Source organism: Benincasa hispida, chromosome 4, assembly GCF_009727055.1.
Source record: "Benincasa hispida cultivar B227 chromosome 4, ASM972705v1, whole genome shotgun sequence".
Classification (NCBI taxonomy): domain Eukaryota; kingdom Viridiplantae; phylum Streptophyta; class Magnoliopsida; order Cucurbitales; family Cucurbitaceae; genus Benincasa; species Benincasa hispida.
Genome location: NC_052352.1, coordinates 22,416,725 through 22,437,379, shown reverse-complemented (window position 1 = coordinate 22,437,379; position 20,655 = coordinate 22,416,725). Strand labels below are relative to the sequence as shown.

At 30.4% G+C, this 20,655-nt stretch overlaps 2 protein-coding genes across 2 annotated transcripts; both read left to right on the top strand.

Moving 5' to 3' along the window:
* Window positions 1-1,081: 1,081 nt before the first annotated feature.
* On the top strand, window positions 1,082-2,433 carry LOC120075335 (protein ZW2-like). Its single transcript, XM_039028633.1, has one exon. It carries the CDS (start codon window positions 1,533-1,535, stop codon window positions 2,244-2,246), a length of 714 nt encoding a protein of 237 aa, XP_038884561.1. The 5' UTR covers window positions 1,082-1,532; the 3' UTR covers window positions 2,247-2,433.
* A 2,042-nt stretch (window positions 2,434-4,475) lies between these two features.
* Window positions 4,476-8,382, top strand: LOC120075334 (receptor protein-tyrosine kinase CEPR1-like). Its single transcript, XM_039028632.1, has 2 exons — window positions 4,476-7,791; window positions 7,883-8,382. Exons 1-2 carry the CDS (start codon window positions 5,343-5,345, stop codon window positions 8,260-8,262), a joined length of 2,829 nt encoding a protein of 942 aa, XP_038884560.1. The 5' UTR covers window positions 4,476-5,342; the 3' UTR covers window positions 8,263-8,382.
* The last annotated feature ends 12,273 nt before the right edge of the window (window positions 8,383-20,655 follow it).

Below are 20,655 nucleotides of genomic sequence, written 5' to 3'. Positions count from 1 at the left end.
AAATAAGAAAATATCATCCCGATATATTTTTTTTTTGGCCTAAACCAATGTTTGAAAAAATTATTAAAAAAAACTAATTAAGAGATTATTATCACAAAATTTTAAAAATAAAAACAATTATTTTGGTTTAATATAAAATTGAGGATAATTAAAATATTCAATAAAAAAATTTCAAAAAAAATTATCACGAAATTTTAAAAAAAAAAATCTTGGTTTAAGTCAAAGTTTGTTATTAAGAAGATAATCAAATCATCAGTTAAATTTTAAGAAAAAAAGCTAAGAAATAATTATCACAAAATTTAAGAAAAATTATTACAAAATTAGGACGATAATCAAATAATCGAAATCCAAACCTCAAATATGAAAATACATTTTTTTAACCAAGTGATCACAAAGAAAAATAATAATAATATTTTTGTTCATATTAATGCTCGAAATCAAGAAGATAATCAAATAATCTTATTAAAATAAAACAATTTTTTTTTTTTTGCTGAGATGATAAAAATCACAAAATTTATATATTTGTTTATACATGTTTATTTTATTTATTCTTGTAATACATTTTATATTCAATTAAAATAACTATTTTCCTCACCCAACTTCCAAAAACTTATAAATATTTTTTCACATAAATTAAAATTGTATTATTAAATTAAAAACCACCCATGAAATAGGATGGTAGTTACAATTACATACTCAAAATTATAATGGTAAAAATTGACTCTCAAACTTAAAGTTACCATAATTTTAGAAATTGAACTTTCAAATTTATAGAATTGTTACAATTTCTACAATTATGTAAGTTTGAAGATTCAATTTTAACATTTATAAAAGTTTCAACTCAATTTTTACCTTTAGAGAGTATATTTGTGATTATTATCATATTTTAAGAGTGACTTTTGTAATTTTACCTAAAAATTTAAATTTCAAATAAATTTTGTTATTTATCGAATTTGAAATAGATTGAAATTCAAAAGTATGGAGAAAAAAAAAAAGAAGAACAATATAAGAAAATTGAAAATTAAATTAATTATTATAGAAAAATGAATATAACTCTCATGATAACCAAAGTAGATCTGGACCCAATTCACGTGAATTTGTATTATCAATCTTTGGAACAACATTTGTTAAAAGAAAAAAACTCGATCACGCAGCTTAAATAAGTAGTATAAAAGCGGAGAGGTACATGAATATTTAGAACAGAATCACAAGAATTTGTTTCCGGCGAGTTAAGTAGAGAAACGTGTCTCTCATTTCTTCTACGGCTACCGACATTGCTGTACCGACACGGCGACTCTGTTTTCTTTTCGCTCTCTTTAACTATTTTCCTCCTATAATCCTCTGCCACCGCCGCACCTCTGCACTCTTACCAACGAAGTAATCGATTCTCTTCCTTTCAAGGAAACTAAGGTTAGCGGCAACAACACCAATCCCCCGACTTTCTATAAATAACCTCCTCTCCTACTTCCCCTCACCACCCCCTCTGAGGATTGGCCGTCTCAGAGTGGCGTAACGTCGCCGTGAGTTAAATCATGTCCAACCCATCTAGGCCAATAGCCCACTCTGTTTCCGTGATTGAAAATTTTGGGGATTTTTACGAGGCCTGGCTGGCAACCCAACGGGGATTTCTCGAGCAGCTTCTCCACGTTGTGCAAATCAGCGATAACAAGGAGGAGCGCCAATTGGGTCTAATCAACCAAGTTTTAGCCCATTACCAGCTTTACCACGAGGAAATTTCCAAGGCCGCCGGCGAGGATGTCTTCAGGGTGTTTTCAGCGCCTTGGCTTACTTCTTACGAGAGGACTCTGCTTTGGATTTCTGGGTTTAAGCCCTCGATTGTGTTCCGATTGGTAGATGGAGCGGTGAAGGATTTGACGCCTGCGCAAGCAGCGTCATTGGAGGAGCTGAAGGCCGACGTCAAGCGGAAGGAGAGGGATTTGACTGAGGCAATGGCTAGCCTACAAGAGACGGTGGCGGCGCCGCCAATTGTGGGGCTGGCACGACGAGCAGGGAGATTGGTGGATGGAGAGATTTGCGAAATGGAGAATGCAATTGAGGAGCTCAAAATTGGGATGTTGGGAGTTTTCGATGGTGCCGATTTGCTTCGAGGGTCGACAATGAAAGGGGTTATGGAGATTCTGAGGACTGATCAAACGCTAAGGCTTGTAGCAGCGGCGACAGAGTTTCAATTACGAATCAGACGATGGGGCATCCAGAGAGATTCACAGAGAACAAGAACAATATAAATCACCACAAAAATGGAACTTTAGTTTTAAGTTGAATCTGATATTTGAAATATTTGGTACTTGTGATTTTAAAGAGTTCTTGAATTGTATGTGTGACTCTGTGTATGTGGTGAGTTTTGAGCCACTAGGCCAAATCTCGTTATGTCCAGAAATAAAAATAGGTTTAAATCTTATTTTTATCTTTGAATTCTAATCTTATTCTATTTTGATCTCTAAACTTTCAAAAACAACCTCTAACAAAAAAGATTGAATACCAAACTTCTTCTCTCCATGGTTTCAGGGTCTTCTCCTTCCTTGGGAGTTACTTCAGAAGTGCATTGACGACGACGACAACTAAAAAAAATGAAACATTGCAATCAGTTAAAGCAGAAGTTGAAGTCTGAGACAAAGATGACGATAAAATTGATATTAGTTCAGGCAAAATGAAAATCAAAGTCTCCATCGGAACTGTAATCAAAGGCTCGTCAAAATCTATGGAGAATCCAAAAACCTAAACAGATAAAATGTGAAGTAAAAAAGTTAATGATATCATATTAAAACAGGATTTCCATTGAATTGAAGGAATACTTAACATTGATATGTACACATGTATAGATGGCATAATTGAAGGAATACTTAACATTGATATGTACACATGTATAGATTGCAACATGCCAAAGCTTGTTACAAAAATCATAATAGAAAAATAGTATAATTACTAAACCAATTTATTTTTTACGCATTCTTGACCACCATTGTATTCTGGATAACAATTAGATTTTCAAAACTCATTTATATATTTAGCAAATTCACAAGGAATAACGTAAGGTTTCTATAAAACTTTTGTAAACCCTAGATTTTTTAGGATGACTAACTTATTTGGCAACCTAGTCATAGAAAATGTAAACCACAAACAACTTTCTGTTAAATAGTTAACCAAATTAAGTACTTTTTAAAACTTCGGAACTAAAATAGACGTTTTTTTGAAGTTCAAAGACTAAAATAGAATTAGATTCAAAGTTTAAAGACCAAAATATGATTTAAACCATAAAATAAGTGAGCTTATGCGTTTATCCGGGAAACAAAATTTCAATTCGAGTTTTTTTTTTCCTTTTTGTAAAATGTGAAACAGAAGAGTCACTAGAAGAAAATTGCTTATATAGGAAGAGTCAGAAGATTAGGAAGAAAAAAAATGAAGAATGAGAAGAGGAAAAGTAGAAAAAAGTGAAAATTTACCGTACAAAGCATTATAAAATTATTCCTTTTAATTGCATAGGCTCACCCCACTCTTTTTTTTTTTTTTTTTTTGGAGAAAGTGCATAAGCTCACTCTTTAGAACTTTTTTTTTTGGGGGGTCTAAATTACATATGCTTTTTTTGTAATTATATGAATGTTAATTTTTATTTAAATATTAAATAGCTCTTATTGATATTTTTTTTTATTTTGAAAATTAAACACTCTATTATAGTTTATTTATCATTTTATTAAGGTGCGCCTTGCTTAACTCGGGCGATGTTTTTTTGTCGTCTCTCAGCCTCGAGGTAATTAGGAGAAGTGCACCTTGCATTTTAAAACATTGGTTTCAACAATATATAAAACTAATGATTTAAACTTCAAATCTTTCGATCCAAATTATAATATCCTAACTAGAAGAGTCATCCTATTAGAAGTTTAATCCAAAGGCACTTTAGAAATCATTTTAAACAATTTTGGAATGTTTCTAAAGAATAATAGTCTATATGCAAAGGAATATCAACTGAAGTAACTGTGTTATAATACTGAATAAAATGGGGTTGTTCCTTCATTGACATTTGTTTCATCTAAGTAATTTTTCTGTCATATATAAAACCATGGAACAGCAACAGAAATTTGGATGGTTTTGACTCAAATGAAAATGGGCTGCTATAGTTGAAAATTGTGGATCCATGACCCACAAAAGCCTAGAAAGAAAAATATGGGCTGTTAATAATGATTAACAAACTATTTTTTTAAAAAGAATACTACAATCAGTTGATGATTTGAAAGCAAGTAAAATATTAAACTCAAATATCCCACTGAAAGTTACAACCAATGAGCTTATGATTTTAGAAGGTAGAAGAACTGAAAGATAAAAGTTACTGAAACCTGTGTTCCACAAAGCTACCATTAGTGACCTTTGACGGATAAAAAATGATAGTGGGAATTTACACCTTTAAAAAAAAATAATAATAATAAGTAACATCCTAACTCAACAAACAAAATAATCATAAAATTATAGGATGTTAAATCTTAAGTAATCAATCACTATGGATTGAACTCATTCCTTCTGAACTCTTTTTATTATACTAATGGTCCTTAGTGATCACTACTAGGTCGATCCAATTTCGGTATTTTATCCAACCAAATATTGAAATGCTATAAAAGATATGGATAGATTTGGGGGAATGAAAATGTAAATGGAAGTGGGGAAAGGCATGATTTGAAGGTCCAATATAGGGTAGTGGAGAGGGCAAAGGATGATGAACTTATGCAAAGTGATTAATTAGACCATTAATGCTGTTAGAAATGGATTTTGAGGTAAAACAACAAAACAAAGTATGATTTTAGACAACATACCCGTCTTTGTACTTGAACTCATTTCAAGCTACCTCAGCTTCTACTTTCAGTTCAGCAACCGCCTTTGAAATAAAAACCAGGGGTGAATCTCAAGTAGTTTGTTCAAATCTTTCTCTTCTTTTTTCTTTTTTTCCCCCCTTTCTTTTTCTCTTTTTAAGTCTAAAGTTTTTCATTTCAAGATGTTATATTCTCCGCAACAACATATAGTGGAGTATAAACAAAAAGTTTCTTTATACAAAGCTATGTATCTCTACCCCTGACCTCTCTTTCTCTCTCTTTCTACTTTTTTCCACCCTTTCTTTCTTTCTTTCTTTCTTTCTTTCTCCCATTCTCTCAGTACACTTGCAAGAACCTTTTCTTTTTTATTTAAATTTTCTTGTCACCATTCTTTTTCATTATCAAGGCTTTGTTACTGTACGGCTGCTGCACCATTTTGAATCCCCATTTATATTCTCCTATCTTGCCTTGCCTCCTTCACTTCTCATCATCATAATCATCTCAAGTCTCTACCTTGTATCAATCATGGCTTTTCTCTCAACTTTCTTTCTTCTTTTGTTCTTCACTACTTTCTTCATCTCTTCTTCTCAAACTCTTACTACTGCTACTACCAACCAATCTCAGTTCTTCTATCTCATGCAAAAGACTGCCTCAGGAGAGTTCCTGTCTGATTGGGAACTTTCAGGAGGCAAATCCTTCTGCAACTTCACTGGAATCCGGTGCAATGACCGAGGTCATGTCGTCGAGATTGATATCACTGGCCAGCCTCTCTCTGGTAGCTTTCCGGAAGATGTATGTTCTTACCTGCCAGAGCTGAGAGTTCTTCGTCTTGCTGGTACTGGTTTTTACGGACGTTTTCCTTCAGGAATCACCAACTGCTCTCTCATTGAAGAACTTAACATGAGCTCTTTGTATCTCAATGGAACTATCCCAGATTTATCGCAAATGAAACAACTGCGTGTACTCGACCTATCTTACAATTCCTTTACTGGTGATTTTCCCATGTCGGTTTTCGACCTTGTTAATCTTGAGGTGCTGAATTTCAATGAGAACTACAACCTCAACTTATGGAAGTTGCCTGAGAAGATCTCTAGCCTGACGAAGCTGAAATCTATGGTATTGACAACCTGTATGTTAGATGGTGAAATCCCGCGATCGATAGGGAACATGACATCTCTTGTTGATCTTGAACTAAGTGGGAACTTTCTCAAGGGTGAGATTCCAAGAGAAATCTCCTTGCTGAAGAATTTGCAAGGACTTGAACTTTATTACAATGAACTCACAGGAAACATACCAGAGGAGATTGGAAATTTAACAGAGCTTGTCGACATGGACATATCAGTGAACCTTTTGACAGGAGAGCTTCCAGAATCCATTTGTAAACTCCCAAAGCTTAAAGTTCTACAGATTTACAACAATAGCCTCACAGGAGAGATCCCAAGTGTATTAGCCAACTCAACAACACTCACTATGCTATCACTTTATGACAATTTTCTTACTGGACAGATTCCACAAAAGTTGGGGAAGCTCTCACCAATGGTTGTCCTTGACTTGTCGGAAAATCACCTGTCGGGGCCATTGCCATTGGATATATGCAGAGGAGGGAAATTACTATACTTTCTGGTACTGCAAAATAGGCTTTCTGGAGAAATACCAGCAAGTTTTGCTGAATGCATATCACTTTTAAGGTTTAGGATTAGTTTCAATCAGTTGATGGGAACAATTCCTGAAGGAGTTTTGGGTCTCCCCCATGTTTCAATTATCGATGTTGCTCATAATGATCTCACTGGTTCCATTTCAAATTCTATCTCACGGGCAAGAAACTTGTCAGAGTTGTTCTTACAAGGAAACAGGATTTCTGGAGTTATACCACCAGAGATTTCAGGAGCAGCCAATCTAGTGAAGCTTGACCTCAGCAACAATCTTCTCTCCGGTCCAGTGCCATCGGAGATTGGCAATCTGACGAAACTAAATCAGGTGATGTTACAAGGAAACCAATTGGATTCTTCAATCCCCACTTCATTCACTTCTTTAAAATCTCTCAACGTTCTCGATCTATCGAACAATCATTTATCCGGGAAAATCCCAGAAAGTTTGAGTGAATTGTTCCCAAGCTCTTTGAATTTTTCGAACAATCAACTTTCGGGTCCAATTCCTCCGTCTTTGATCAAACAAGGATTAGCAGACAGCTTTTCCGGCAACCCAAATCTATGTGTTCCACCGGCGTATTTCATTTCACCTGATCAGAAATTCCCCATTTGTTCACATTTCTCCTTTAAAAAACGTCTAAATTTCATCTGGGGAATCGTCATTCCATTGCTAATCTTCTTCACCGGCGCCGTCTTGTTTCTAAAACGTCGAATCACAACCAGAAAAACATCAAGGACCCAAAACGAAGAAACCCTGTCTTCTTCATTCTTCCATTTGCAGAGCTTCGATCAAAGCAGGATTCTCGAAGCCATAGTGGAAAAGAACATTGTGGGCCACGGTGGATCAGGAACAGTGTACAAAATCGAGCTCGGAAATGGAGAAATCGTCGCCGTTAAGAGGCTATGGAATCGAAGAGCGAAACATCTCTTCGACAAAGAATTGAAAACAGAGGTCGAAACCCTAGGAACAATAAGACACAAGAACATCGTGAAACTCTACAGCTACTTTTCAGGTCTAAATTGCAGCCTTCTGGTTTACGAATACATGCCAAACGGCAATCTGTGGGACGCCCTTCATAAAGGGTGGATTCATCTTGATTGGCCCACGCGCCACCGCATCGCGGTGGGGATCGCCCAAGGCCTCGCTTATCTCCATCACGACCTCTCGCCGCCGGTAATCCACAGAGATATCAAAACCACAAACATTCTATTAGACGCAAATTACCAACCCAAAGTAGCAGATTTCGGCATCGCCAAAGTTCTACAAGGAACTAAAGATTCAACCAACTCTGTAATCGCAGGGACATACGGCTATTTAGCCCCCGGTAAGTTTCATAAATCGATTCCAATCCAAATTTCAGAAAACCCCATTATCGATTTCATTGTTATTTCTCACAATATGTTATAAACTCACAGAATATGCATATTCATCAAAGGCAACAACCAAGTGCGATGTGTATAGCTTTGGAGTAGTGTTAATGGAGTTGATTACAGGGAAGAAGCCGATTGAAACAGAGTACGGAGAAAACAAGAACATTGTGTTCTGGGTTTCGAACAAAGTGGACACAAAAGAAGGTGTTCTAGAGATTCTTGACAAGAAATTAAAAGGGTTGTTCAGGGATGACATAATTAAGGCTCTGAGAATCGCCATTCGCTGTACTTACAAGAATCCAGTGCTTCGACCCGCCATGGGAGAGGTGGTTCAGCTTCTGCAAGAGGTGGATCCTTGCAAATTTGACCGTCCCTTCGAAGATGTTGAAAAAGGAGAAGATACGTACATGATGTCACTAAAATAAAGTACCCTTTTTTGAGTCCAAAATCTAAGGGGTCACCCTTTTTTAACTATTTTTTCCCTTTATATATGTATGTATGAATGAATGAATTATATTATATGATAAGATAAGTGCTTCCTCCAATACTAGAGGGAAGATGGAGAGTCAAAGAGACTTCAAAAAGTTGCTCTCTTTCACTCTTTTGATAATGTTTTTTTCCCTTCTCTTTTACACCCCTTTTTTTTTAGTTCCTTTTGATAATCTTGTTATCCTCTACTTATGTTATGTTCTGATATTATGTGTAATAGATGAAAGATATAAGTTATAATTTTGTTTCGTTTTGGTCTTCATCTTTCTTTGTTCGCTTTTTATTTTTTGTGAAAATGTTAGAATGTTGAACTTTTTGTTAAATTATAATGCAAGATATGTAATTGTCTAAAAGATCGAGAGGAACTTATTTATGAGTTGTATTTGTAGATTTAATATACATATTTAAGTAATTTGTAAGTAGAAAAACAACATGGTGAGATGTGAAGATTTTCAAATGAGTGTATGACTAAATATAGATATTTAAACTTATGTGATGCTCAAGGTTCAAAAATGCTTAAAGATTCTTCAAGCTTGTAAGTTATTTGAACATTGTTGATGAAGACATCAAGTTTGTAATCAACGACTGAGATATTCGTCCAAAGATGGATTTATCTTGTGCCGATATTTGTTTGCATATTTCTACTTTTTATGGTATTTTTTTCTAAAAAATAAAAGTGAGAAAGAAGGGACCAAAGAGAATATGTATTAAGTAATAACTTCTTTTTCAAAATTTGATATTACAAACGAAAATTTTCAATTTCAACAGTTAAATTATTAGAAACTTAATTAGAAAAGACAATTATTCTTATAATTCCTATTCATTTATTTTGTTTTTTGTTTTTTATTTTTTATGTTTTTGAAAATAGATGATCCTATAACTTGTTGCACATTTACATAATTATACTTTTCTTAAACTTTTATTATAACTAATATATTGGTATATAAACTGATAAGAAGTGTATTAAAAAATAAAAAAGAAAATAATTGATAAAATGTAGAGTTGGTAAGGTAGTAAACCATGAGAGATACTCACCCTAAAAAAAAGTATTTTGCACAATTTCTAATTATTTATATAATAAAATATTTTTTAAAAACGATCTAAAAATCATTTGACAGTTATATTTGAATTTTTTTTAGTAACATTCAAGATAGGGAGATTTGAACTAGAGATCTCGTGGTTTCTAGTATATTCAAATGTCAATTGAGTATGGATTTGATAATGGTTCAAATCTTATATACCTTGTTTAAATAATTGTATACTCAAATAGCCAATACAAGGAAAACAACTTAGTTCTTTCAAACAAACAAAAAAAAATCTTATTTAAGTTTTTTTTATAAATGGCGAAACATATCATGTATTCTTTACAATAATTTAAACAATTCAAATTCATGAAACCATACCAAAGATGAAATTGAATGATTTAACACAAAGTTAACAATAAAGTCATCCCTAACCAACACAAATGGACCCATAATAAACAATTATTCAATAATATCCCCCCTTTTCAATTTTATCCAGAAAAAAAAAAAAAAAAAACCCTTATAAGAAGGAGTCCTAGAATTGAAAGATAAGATCTTGAGAGTCATTAGTGGAAGATGGTGATTGGCAAGAAGATCCCTTTTTGTTTCAAGATTTTCAAAGTGGGGTCCCTTAAAACTAAATTAATTCACAAATATTCAAATAATTGAGCCATGATTGTCTTCTGGATGATTCAATTCCTCCTTTGAAGCTGTTCTCCAAATGGAAAAAAGATTTATAAAGTGGGTTTTTTTTTTTCCTTTTTTTTTTGACTGCTTAAAAGCATCTTTTTATCTCCCATATTCACATGTACTTTGAATTCTATTGATCTCAAAGAAAGGAAGAAACAAAAGGCAATAGCTTTTCTTTGTGCTTCTTTTGGGTCTTTTTCTTTTTCTTTTTCTTTTTCTTTCTTTTTTTACAATATAACAATTCTTATGTAATTCCTTCTGTTTCTTTGGGTGTATATCTTCCATTCTTTGTCTCAAATTTATGTATATTTCATATCAATGGTGCAAATTGAACTTTGAAACCAATGGTGTGAGTTGTTTCAAATGTTTGATTTGTTTAATTTACACTCAAACGAAAAGGAATTATTCTCCCAGTATCTTGATATTGTTTAATAGTACCCTTTATGAATAGTATTTTAAAATGAAATTACTTTTATTGGTATTTAAAACAAAAAGTATGAGTCAAGTTGTTTCTTGAAAATCCTTTATTTATAGTTTTGATGTATGATTAAAATAATATGACTTTTTTTTTTTTTTTTTGAAAAAGTGTAAAACATGTTTTTAAGCAAGGAATGATCTATATTACTTGTATACTCAAAAGGTTAAGTGTGATCATTTTCGTAAAAGAAGAAAAAAAAAGTATAGAAAATATTCTTAAATTTTGCTATTTATTTCAAGGATACTTCTATATTTGCAAAAGTTTTAGGATTGATTTAAAACTTTCAAAAAGTTTCAAAATTATCGTAGAAAGTCTTTAGATTTTTTATGATAATTGACACTTGAATGGTAGTAACCTGGAACAAAAAATTGGATCACTACACTATTTTAGGCTATCTTCACATCGTTTCAAGTTTGACTTATGTCTAAACTTTTAAATAATCTCTATTCCAATGATAATTTTGACGTACTTTTGAAATTTCAAGAATAATATTGTAAGTTTTCAAAGTATAGAATGTATTCGTAAAATAAAGAATAAAGATTCGAGATATTATTTTATGATTTGGAGAGGAAAAGAAAGAAAAAAGTGTGTATTTTCAAAGATATTTTGACTAAGTCAAACACTCCAAATAATAAAGCATAATGTATTGACCTTCAAGAAGAGTCACTTTATTTTTTTTTCACAAAACTACCATATACATTTCTAATATAGATATGTTTGACAATAACTATGCTTCCTTAACAAATTTATCAAACTTTGTCTTAAAACCATTAACCAAATAAATGAATGATAAAATGATGTCAAAATTACATCATCAAAATTTCAAGAATGCTAGCATTATAAAAGCATCTTAACATATGAAAAAGAAAAGAAAAGAAAAGCATCTTAATATATAATAATTTTAAATAGTTCTCTTTAATCATTTATAAGTGCAAACACAACTCCTAAACCAAAAAGTGCTTCAATTATTGAGAAAAGTAAACCCTAGCTTACTTGCCTATACAGCCTAGTGATTAGATTTGAGAGGCTCAAATAATTTGCATCAAATCATTAATTTTAGAGTTAATTTTCAAAATGTTTTATATTGAGCATTACTTTATAGTTTATAGGAACTAAGTTTGTGATGTTTAATTTCAAAAAAAAAAAAAAAAAGAAAGAAAGAAAATTATGATTTATTTTTTAAAAAATTATGATTTAGAAACTATATTAAAGACATGTAATATATTGAAAATTATTATTTATAGATATAATATTCAAAAGAAGAAAAATCGAGTTGCCAATAAGAATAAATGAAAAAGAACTCATTCAACTAATAATTAGTCCCATAATTAAGAAAAGTTAGGAACTTTAACTTACCTATATAGTACAAGTGATTAGATTTGAGAGATTAAAATAAATTGTATCAAATCATTAAGTTTAGAGTGAAGTTTTTGTTGAACTTTTATAATATAATAGAGGTTACTTTATTAAAAACAAGGATTCCCTTTCATCATTTAACAAAAATGAAATATATTTTATTTTATGAGAATTCAAATATGAAAAACCTAAGCTATGTGTAAGCTAATGTGTTTGAGTGTCTAAAACACAAAACTATTTATAAAAGTAGTGATTGGACACATTGTAATATTTCTTTTCAATTAATATATCAATAAAAACAGTGTAAAAGATTGAATCAATGAAGGATGTGTTCTTATTTACTTTAAACCATTTATTCATATATTTAAAATTTTGAATAAATAAATCATCCGATAATTCTAAAAGATAGAAACCTAATTTATTTATATACTAGATTTGATTTGCGAGAGTCAAAACAAATAATCAGATCACACGAATTTTGAGTGAAAATTTCATTTATCTTTTAAAGTAAACATTATTTTATAAGAATAAAGTTTATCTTGTTTCAAAAAGTTCAACCAAAATATTCAATTTAATGAGAATCCAATGACGAATGAACTTTTCGATAATATTCATGACCAAAATTTTCTTCTCAAAATTAAAGAAAATTGATTCTTAACTGACGAAGTCATGAATATCTACTTAGAATCACTTATTCGATCATGAATGTTTAAAAGGAAGAACAAAAAAGTAAGTGACTAATGAAAACACTATGAAACAAAACTTAGAAGCACTATAAAGATTCAGAAATTTTATACTGTCACATCCTAAATGTGTCGGTAAAACCTCTTCCGACGACCATTTATGTTTTTATGCAGATATATCTTTAATGATTATTTTATTTTAAAAAAAATGAAACTAGAACATAAAAAGTTAGAAAGAAGGTAGCAACACAGTGCAAGTAGATGATGGCTTTTGGGCTAAAAGAAAAAAGTGCATAAACTCATGTATTTTTCTGTATAAGGCCTTGTTGGAAGAATGAGATTCATGGAGGCATCTGTTGCAATTGCCAAGGTGGAGAATCCATTAAATTTTCAAAAGTTGAAACCCTTGACTCAAAAGAAACAGTATTAGAATTTTTAAGTGGGAAAATAATAATAATAACAACAACAATAATAATGAAATCCTCTAAGGTTCCAAATCTTTAATTATTGCATCTTTGTCTCTTATAGCTACTACACTTTGCAATCTTTTTAGGGATCATAATATCTATTCCTAAATATTCAACTAACATAATATGGTTTTATATATATTAAAAGGTATAGCACTTCAATCTTAAACAATTGAGAATTTTTGTCAATTTGAACATATTTAACTGATTAAGACATGTACCTTCGATTAATAAATACATTTAGTCAAAATATGATATATATAAAGTTGAGTAATAACTTAGGACTAACTTTTTTTCTAAAAGGTAGAGTCTAGAATATGAGATTGGAAAAAATATATCCTTCAATGAGAATATTTGCAATTTGGCTAAATATTGTTCCTCAAATGGGAATCTTTTACTAACTATTTGAGTGGCACTATTACCTAAAATGGAGAGTGAAAGAAATACTATTTGTTGAAGAAAAAATTGACCAATGAATAAATGTGAACAAAAAATATATAGTTACAATCATATTGAATAAAATTATCTATCCAAATCTATTCAGACCAAATATTTAAGATATCACATTTAATTTCATCACACATCTCTTTCTTATAAAGCAAAAGCGCATTAACATTATGTAGTAAAAATGAAGAGAGGTTATAACCAAATGAAGAGAAACAAAGTTGAAAATATTAAAAAATAAAGTCTAGATACATTATACATTTTATTTTCATTTTTTAATGTAAAAATAAGTGTGTTATGACACAACTAAGGGAACACTATTGGGACAGGTATATATATAAATAGATAGGGACAATAATTATGTATTCCATTAAAGAAAAATAAGCACTAAAAGACCAATGATCATATAGAAGCAATAAATTCTAAGAGATTTGTGGACTAAACATTGACATCACCAAATAATTCACATAATGGTATTTGGTGATATTATACTTGGAATGCATTATTAAGAAAATAATTTAAATATCTTTTTTTGTGTGTTTGTGTGTGTGCATTTAAACATGTAATTTATTTATTTAATTTTATTTTTGAAGTTAGTTTGGCCCCTTCCTCTTGGTTTTGTTGCATGTGAAATGCTTTTGGAAATAATGGATTTTGGAATGGGTTGTGGGGTTTAATTGAGGAAAATAAACCAAACATGTGATGTGCACAATAAAGCAATAGCAATTATACATACAAAGTGCTGAGACAAGTGTTGTCAACTATTTGTGGACTTGTGGGGGATATTTTCCCATATTTTCAACCTTATTTAACTTTACTTTACTTTTCTTTTTAATTATTATTCACCTCACCTCTACCTAATTCCCTAAATTTTTATTCTTTATATTCTACTTTTCTTTAATTTTTACTGCTACGATGTGAGTATGTGTTGATCGACATAATTTAGTGGATCATTTTTTTACTACCATATTTAAAAAGATCGATGGTTTTTACCTCTTATCCAGAATGTCTGTTTAATTCATTTTAATATGTCCTTTCTTTTTTCATTTTATTTGTGAAGTTTATGAAAACTTTGTTGAAATCTTTCAAGGGTATTCCAAAATTTTAAACATTTAGGCACCACTCTTTTTCCTACAAACATTGAGAATATTCTCGCTTGGGCCTACGCACAAAACTTATTGGGCCGATTGTTGTGGGCCGAAGACGAGGATCGAAGTGGGCCTTCATTCTTTTTTGTTATTGGGCTCCAATATTATTTTCAATGTCTTTTGTTAGTTGACCAATATAATTTTCGATAGTTAACCTATAATTATGGAATGACAGTTAAAATACTTGGTAAAGTATACTAAATAAATTACTTGAATAGAAACAAATTAATTATATGATGTTAGTTATTTTCATTCATGAATGAAAGAGTCCAAACTTTTGTGAATCGAAACATACTTTAGTTTATAAACTATTAATTACATGTGTGTTTGGAATTATCTTTACAAAAAATATTTTGAAAATAAAATTGGAAATAAATTTGAAAACATTAATATTGATAAATGTGTTTATTATAGCTTATTGAGTTATTAATAAATAGGAAGTAGTTACAAAAAATTGGATTAATTTAAAAACTCTTCTTTAAGAAATTTTATGAGATGGATTAATCAATTTGCCTCAATTGGAAATATAATGACTTAATCACTTGAACTATGCTTGAGAAAACTAATTCATAATCTATTTTAATAGTTGTGTCATGTCAATATTATTCGTATTTAGTAATTCTTATCAAACCTATTTCCACATATGCATTTGTTTGTTTTTATCTCGTTGTGATATTGTTTGTTTTTTAAATTGTTGCTTGTTTTTTACAATTTCTTTTATCATGGTTTTTATTTTTATACTAAATACTTTAATTTTGAACCAAATTTTAAAAACTTTTTTTCAAAATTTGGTTTAGCTTTTTAGAATACTATAAAAAAATACATAACATAACAAACAAATAAATGAATAAAATGATGTTTGTAAGCTTAATTTTTTTTAAAATAATAATAATAATAATAATAATCAAAGAGAGACTTTGTTATCCATTTTCTACTAATCTTTTCAAAAACCAAACCAAAATTAAAAGATCTAATTTAAAAAAACAGTCTTGCAAATTTTTTTTTTTGTTTGTAAAATTTGACTTATGATTCAAATTTATATGACAGGTGAAAAACTTAGCTAAAAAACTGAAAGATAATAAAAATAAATTTTAAAAAAATATAAAACTAAAAACTAAAATGGTTATCAAACAAGGTATTGATTTTTTTATTTTTGAAATGTGTGATAGTTTTCTTACCATTTCTTTACCATGATTTTGGTCTTTCTTAATTAAATACTTAAAATCTTAATCAAATTCAAAAAATGAAAATAAATTTTAAAAATTATTTTCCCTCTAATTTTGAAATTTTGACTTGATTTTTTAAAAAGCACTCCTAAAAAGTAGATAACAAATAACTCAAAAGGTAAATAGAGTATTAATAAATATAATTTTTTTTCAAAACCTAAAAAAAAAAAAAAAAAACGAACCATGTATTATCTTTTTCTTTTTTTTTTTTTTTTCCTTTTAAGATCATAATGAACAAAGAAAAGAAACTTAAAATCTTCTTCACCTTATCATCTATAAGAAAATTTGACATCTCTAACACATTTCAACACAATTTTTATGATTGAATGCATAATCATCGGATATTGACGATTAGAATATAAATCAACTACTTAAAATACATTTTATCAATAAAAAAATTAGAAATTTAAATACCCTACTCGAATTAAAAAAAAAAAAAATCCAATATCAGATCTATTACTATTTTTCAAGATCAATCACACATTCTTTTAAAAATTTGCTTGAAAAGGATTAACTAAAAAGCCAAATTAAAAGAAAAAAGGATTGAAAAGCACAATATAAATAAAAATTTCAACTCAAGGGCTGACCAAATTTGACTAACAAAAAATAACCCTCCCAATAAAATATAGGTACGTGTTTACATCAAAATAAATAAATAAATAAAAGATACGTATTTCTAAAGTAGCACAAAGTTTCAAGCTCATTTCCTCTTTATTGTCCTTATCAATTAACTATTTATTATTATCATTTAAAAAAATAACTATTTATTTTTTATATAAATATGTATTTTCTCGTGGAGGCCATGCGAGTTGGCGAGTTGGCGAATTGGCGAGTTGGCTTCCTACACAAGTCGAAGAGACACGCCGAAAAGGCTTCGAAATCAAAAGTCAAAAGTCCATTTTCCCCCATTTTTAGTTATGTTGAGGGGAAAAAAAAAAGAATTACAAACTTAGTCATTTTAATGATTTTAATAGTGGATTAAAATATCATTTTTTATTTTTATATTTTGAAATCTATTTTAGTTTATGTTTTTTCATTTGTCTAATTTAATTTATATACTTTTCATTCCAAATTCAAGAATACGACCGATACGATTTTTATCGTAAACTTAGTCTTTCAATAATAACTTTTAAGACAAATATCAATTTATATTCTTAAACTTTGGGGATTGTATTGATTTAAACTCTAAAGTAACAATTTTATCCATTTAAGCCTTAAACTTTGGAAGTTATATTAATTCAAACCTGAAACTTTGAGATTTGTATCAATTTCAACTTCAAACTAATCATTTGTATCAATTTAAACCCTGAACTTTTATAAGTGTATCAATTTAAACCTTAAACTTTCATAAGTGTATCAATTTAAACCCCGCGCTTTCACAAATATATTGATTTAATTCCTGAAATCTCATAAGTATATCAAAATAAAACATAATGGAGAGTTTAAGTTGATGCAATTATGAAAATTCAGGGTTTAAATTGATACACTTATAAAAGTTCATAATTTGAATTGATACAATTATTAGTTTGGAGTTAAAGTTGATACAATTCTCAAAGTTCAGAATTTAAATTGATACAATTATTAATTTATGGTTTAAATTGATACAACAACTAAAGTTCATGAATATAAATTGATATTTGTCCTAACTTTTACCTTGGCTAAATAATAAAAATAATTTTCATGCAAGAATTCCATTATGTGAATATGTTTTCAAAAATTATACCACACGATGGTAATAGATAATAAAAAGTATTTTATAAAATCAACAATAAACTAGTAGTGGGGATTTAATTAAAGCTTAAGTATAGGATTAGATTCATTTAGTGAGAGAATAATGGTTTGAGGTGAATGAAAGGTGTTGGCCCACAGATCCTGTTCCCATTGGACTTCACCACGAGTGTCTAGTGGCCTTGACCTCCAACCCACTTCTTCCTGGTATGGTCACGATGTTCTCTAAGCTAACATGCGTTAGAGATCCCTGCACAGTTGTGGTGCTGAGTCTATTGCACTTTAATGCCTAAGTTAGTACAAGGAGTCACTAATTTAGCTAAGCACAAAAAGAATAAGGTTGGGTCTCTCACTTGAAGATTGTTGGGTCTCTCACTTGAAGATTATTTACTCTCCCCCCTTTGGAATGATCAAGTGGAACTATTTATAAGTCTATCTTTTTTTACACATGACTATGGTTACGTGTGACGACAGGGGTATCAGGATGTTCTGACGGTCGAAGGTGCAAGGTGTCAATCCAAACTTGGCTCGGTTATTTCGATTGGGATACATTCATCGACTCAATCGGTTTAGTCGGTCCAAACCTCAAGACACTCATATTTTTCTTATGGGACGTATGTACCCCTATGTCTCTTCCCAATACCTTCTGGGCTTGGACGACCTGTCTGTGAGGTTTTGAACCCTTACATTGGACAACTCTCAGAAAAGCGATTAGAAATATGAATGTTTATTCTCCCTACAAAAATGAAGTCTCGTGGAGACATGCATCAAATAGAGCGAATATTTTCGTTTAGACGAAAAATGGAAAAGGGAGTGGAGAGAAAAATATCATTTTAAACTAAACGAATGCGGGATGAGAAATACATCGTTCATTGATGTCCCTTTAAACATGATCTTTTTATATATTTTTATTCTTATGATTATCTATACATAAAATTTATATTTGAAGTTTTGTTATTCAGGACTTAGATAATTTTATACGTTTAAACCCTAATGTTGAATATTAATATCCACGATTGAATAAATTTGATAGACTAAATATTTTCTTTTGTTTTCGTCTTTATAGATTTAAAAAATGTCTCTTTACATGAAAATTTTCCAAATGAAATTAACCATTTAAAGAGACCCTTAACTAAGTATTCAATATATATATTTTTTAAAAAAAGACAAGCTTAAAATATAATTTATTTTATTTACTAGATTTTCTAAAAAAAAAAATAATTGGAGCTCAATCTTAATCAAAATTAAAGAAAAATTTTGCAAATAGGGAGAATGAAATGAGAGGTGAGAATGGAGAAATCATCCTATTCTCACCCATCCCTAAACATTTCAAGATTGAAGGCGCATCCCCACAAAATTAGTGTAAAATTATATATTTATTTTATCAATTGTTCAATAAAATAAAAGTATCGTTGGGAAAATTAAAAGGGTATTGTCCTTTTAGAAACTATTTAGGAAAATATTTTTATTTTCAAACTATTTGTAAAAATATTGTTGTTTTTTTAAAAAAAATAAGTTGAGGATTGAAAATTCGACCTAGATAGGTCGAATTTTGAACTCTCGACCTTCCTTTCATTTGTACGTCGAACTTTGAACTCTCGACCTTATCCTTCCTAACATTATTATTGAGTTTGTTTAATTATCATTCCGGAGACCTTCCTCTATCAAAAAATCGTATTTCTAAATTTTCATAAGGTCCCTCGGGAATTCATTCCAAAGCTTGTTGAATAATTTTTACAGATTTTGTCATCTCAGCAAGTCTAACTACATAACGAGCTAATGAATCTCGTTCTAACCACTGAACTTTCCAATCAAATTCGAGAGCGAGAGCGAAATAGCGAGGTTTTGATAGAGAGCGAGAATACCGTACAAATTTTCCCTTTTTTTCCTTTTTAATTATTACACATTCCACCTTCTTCTTTCTAATACTTTTTTTTTTTTTTAATTTTCCATTTTAGAAAAAAAAAATTCTAAAAATATTTTATTATTTTATTTAAACTCTAAAAAGAATAAATTTAAAAAAACAATAACTCATAAAAAAGATGTAAATTAAATATCTCATTTATATAAAAATAATTACAAAAATCAATGTGTCTCACAAGGCAGACGTCGTCGATTCCGAGCTGGTTGTCGTCGTCTACTTCGAACTTGAGGTTACTCAGATTCTTCTTGATGTTGCTCTAGTACCTCTGCAGGTGCTTCATAATATAAATATTCATTATGCTCTCCACGACCCCGACCATGTCCATGCACGTATGAAGACGAAGGACCAACCTCTGAGTCATAATGTCATGAACCAAATGCTGGCATCATCACCATCGGACTAACATAATCTGTTTGACTCTGCATCTGCGTCATAGGGGGCAACTCTTCCACATTATGTGCAACCTCATCAAACTCATCCTCTTCCTGAACAAGTCCTCTACGTCTAGAAGCTGGTGGAGGAACAATAGGTATATCGTACATATAATGAATGTCCTCCATATAGCTTTGGTTGTCACTACATATAGCAAGAACCTGGTTCGGATCATTTGCAACCTCACGACGTCTACTGTTGTTCGATCTATGTGAATTATAAAATAATTAGACAATATTTAAAATAAATTTAAATTAAAAAATTAGATAATATTCATTCATTTACCAGATGACCCACAACTACTCCTGGACGAGTGACATAGCGCCTTGTGATATTATTATACCAATGAATATATTCTGGAGTGACATCTGTGTCAAACTATTCAAGAGAAACACCCACTGCAATAAACCTTGCACGACAGTGCCATCGCACTATCAAATGTGCAACTTTTTCGGACTAATCTCTAGTTCTTAGGTCAATATCATGCAGTACGGGTTCAGTATTACAAGGCGATGGGACATCCTGCTGAAAACCGAATTGTCTCATCACCCTGTCAGGAAGATGCCACTCACCAATAAGAAAACATATGAGAGGACTCATCGTCCGCCATATGTTTTGACCATTCGTACAAAAATTAGGCAAAGTATGCACAATAATTTTGTACGGCTCCCAAATAACCTGAAACACAAAATATTATATTAGAGAATATTAAAGATAAATACAATAAAAAT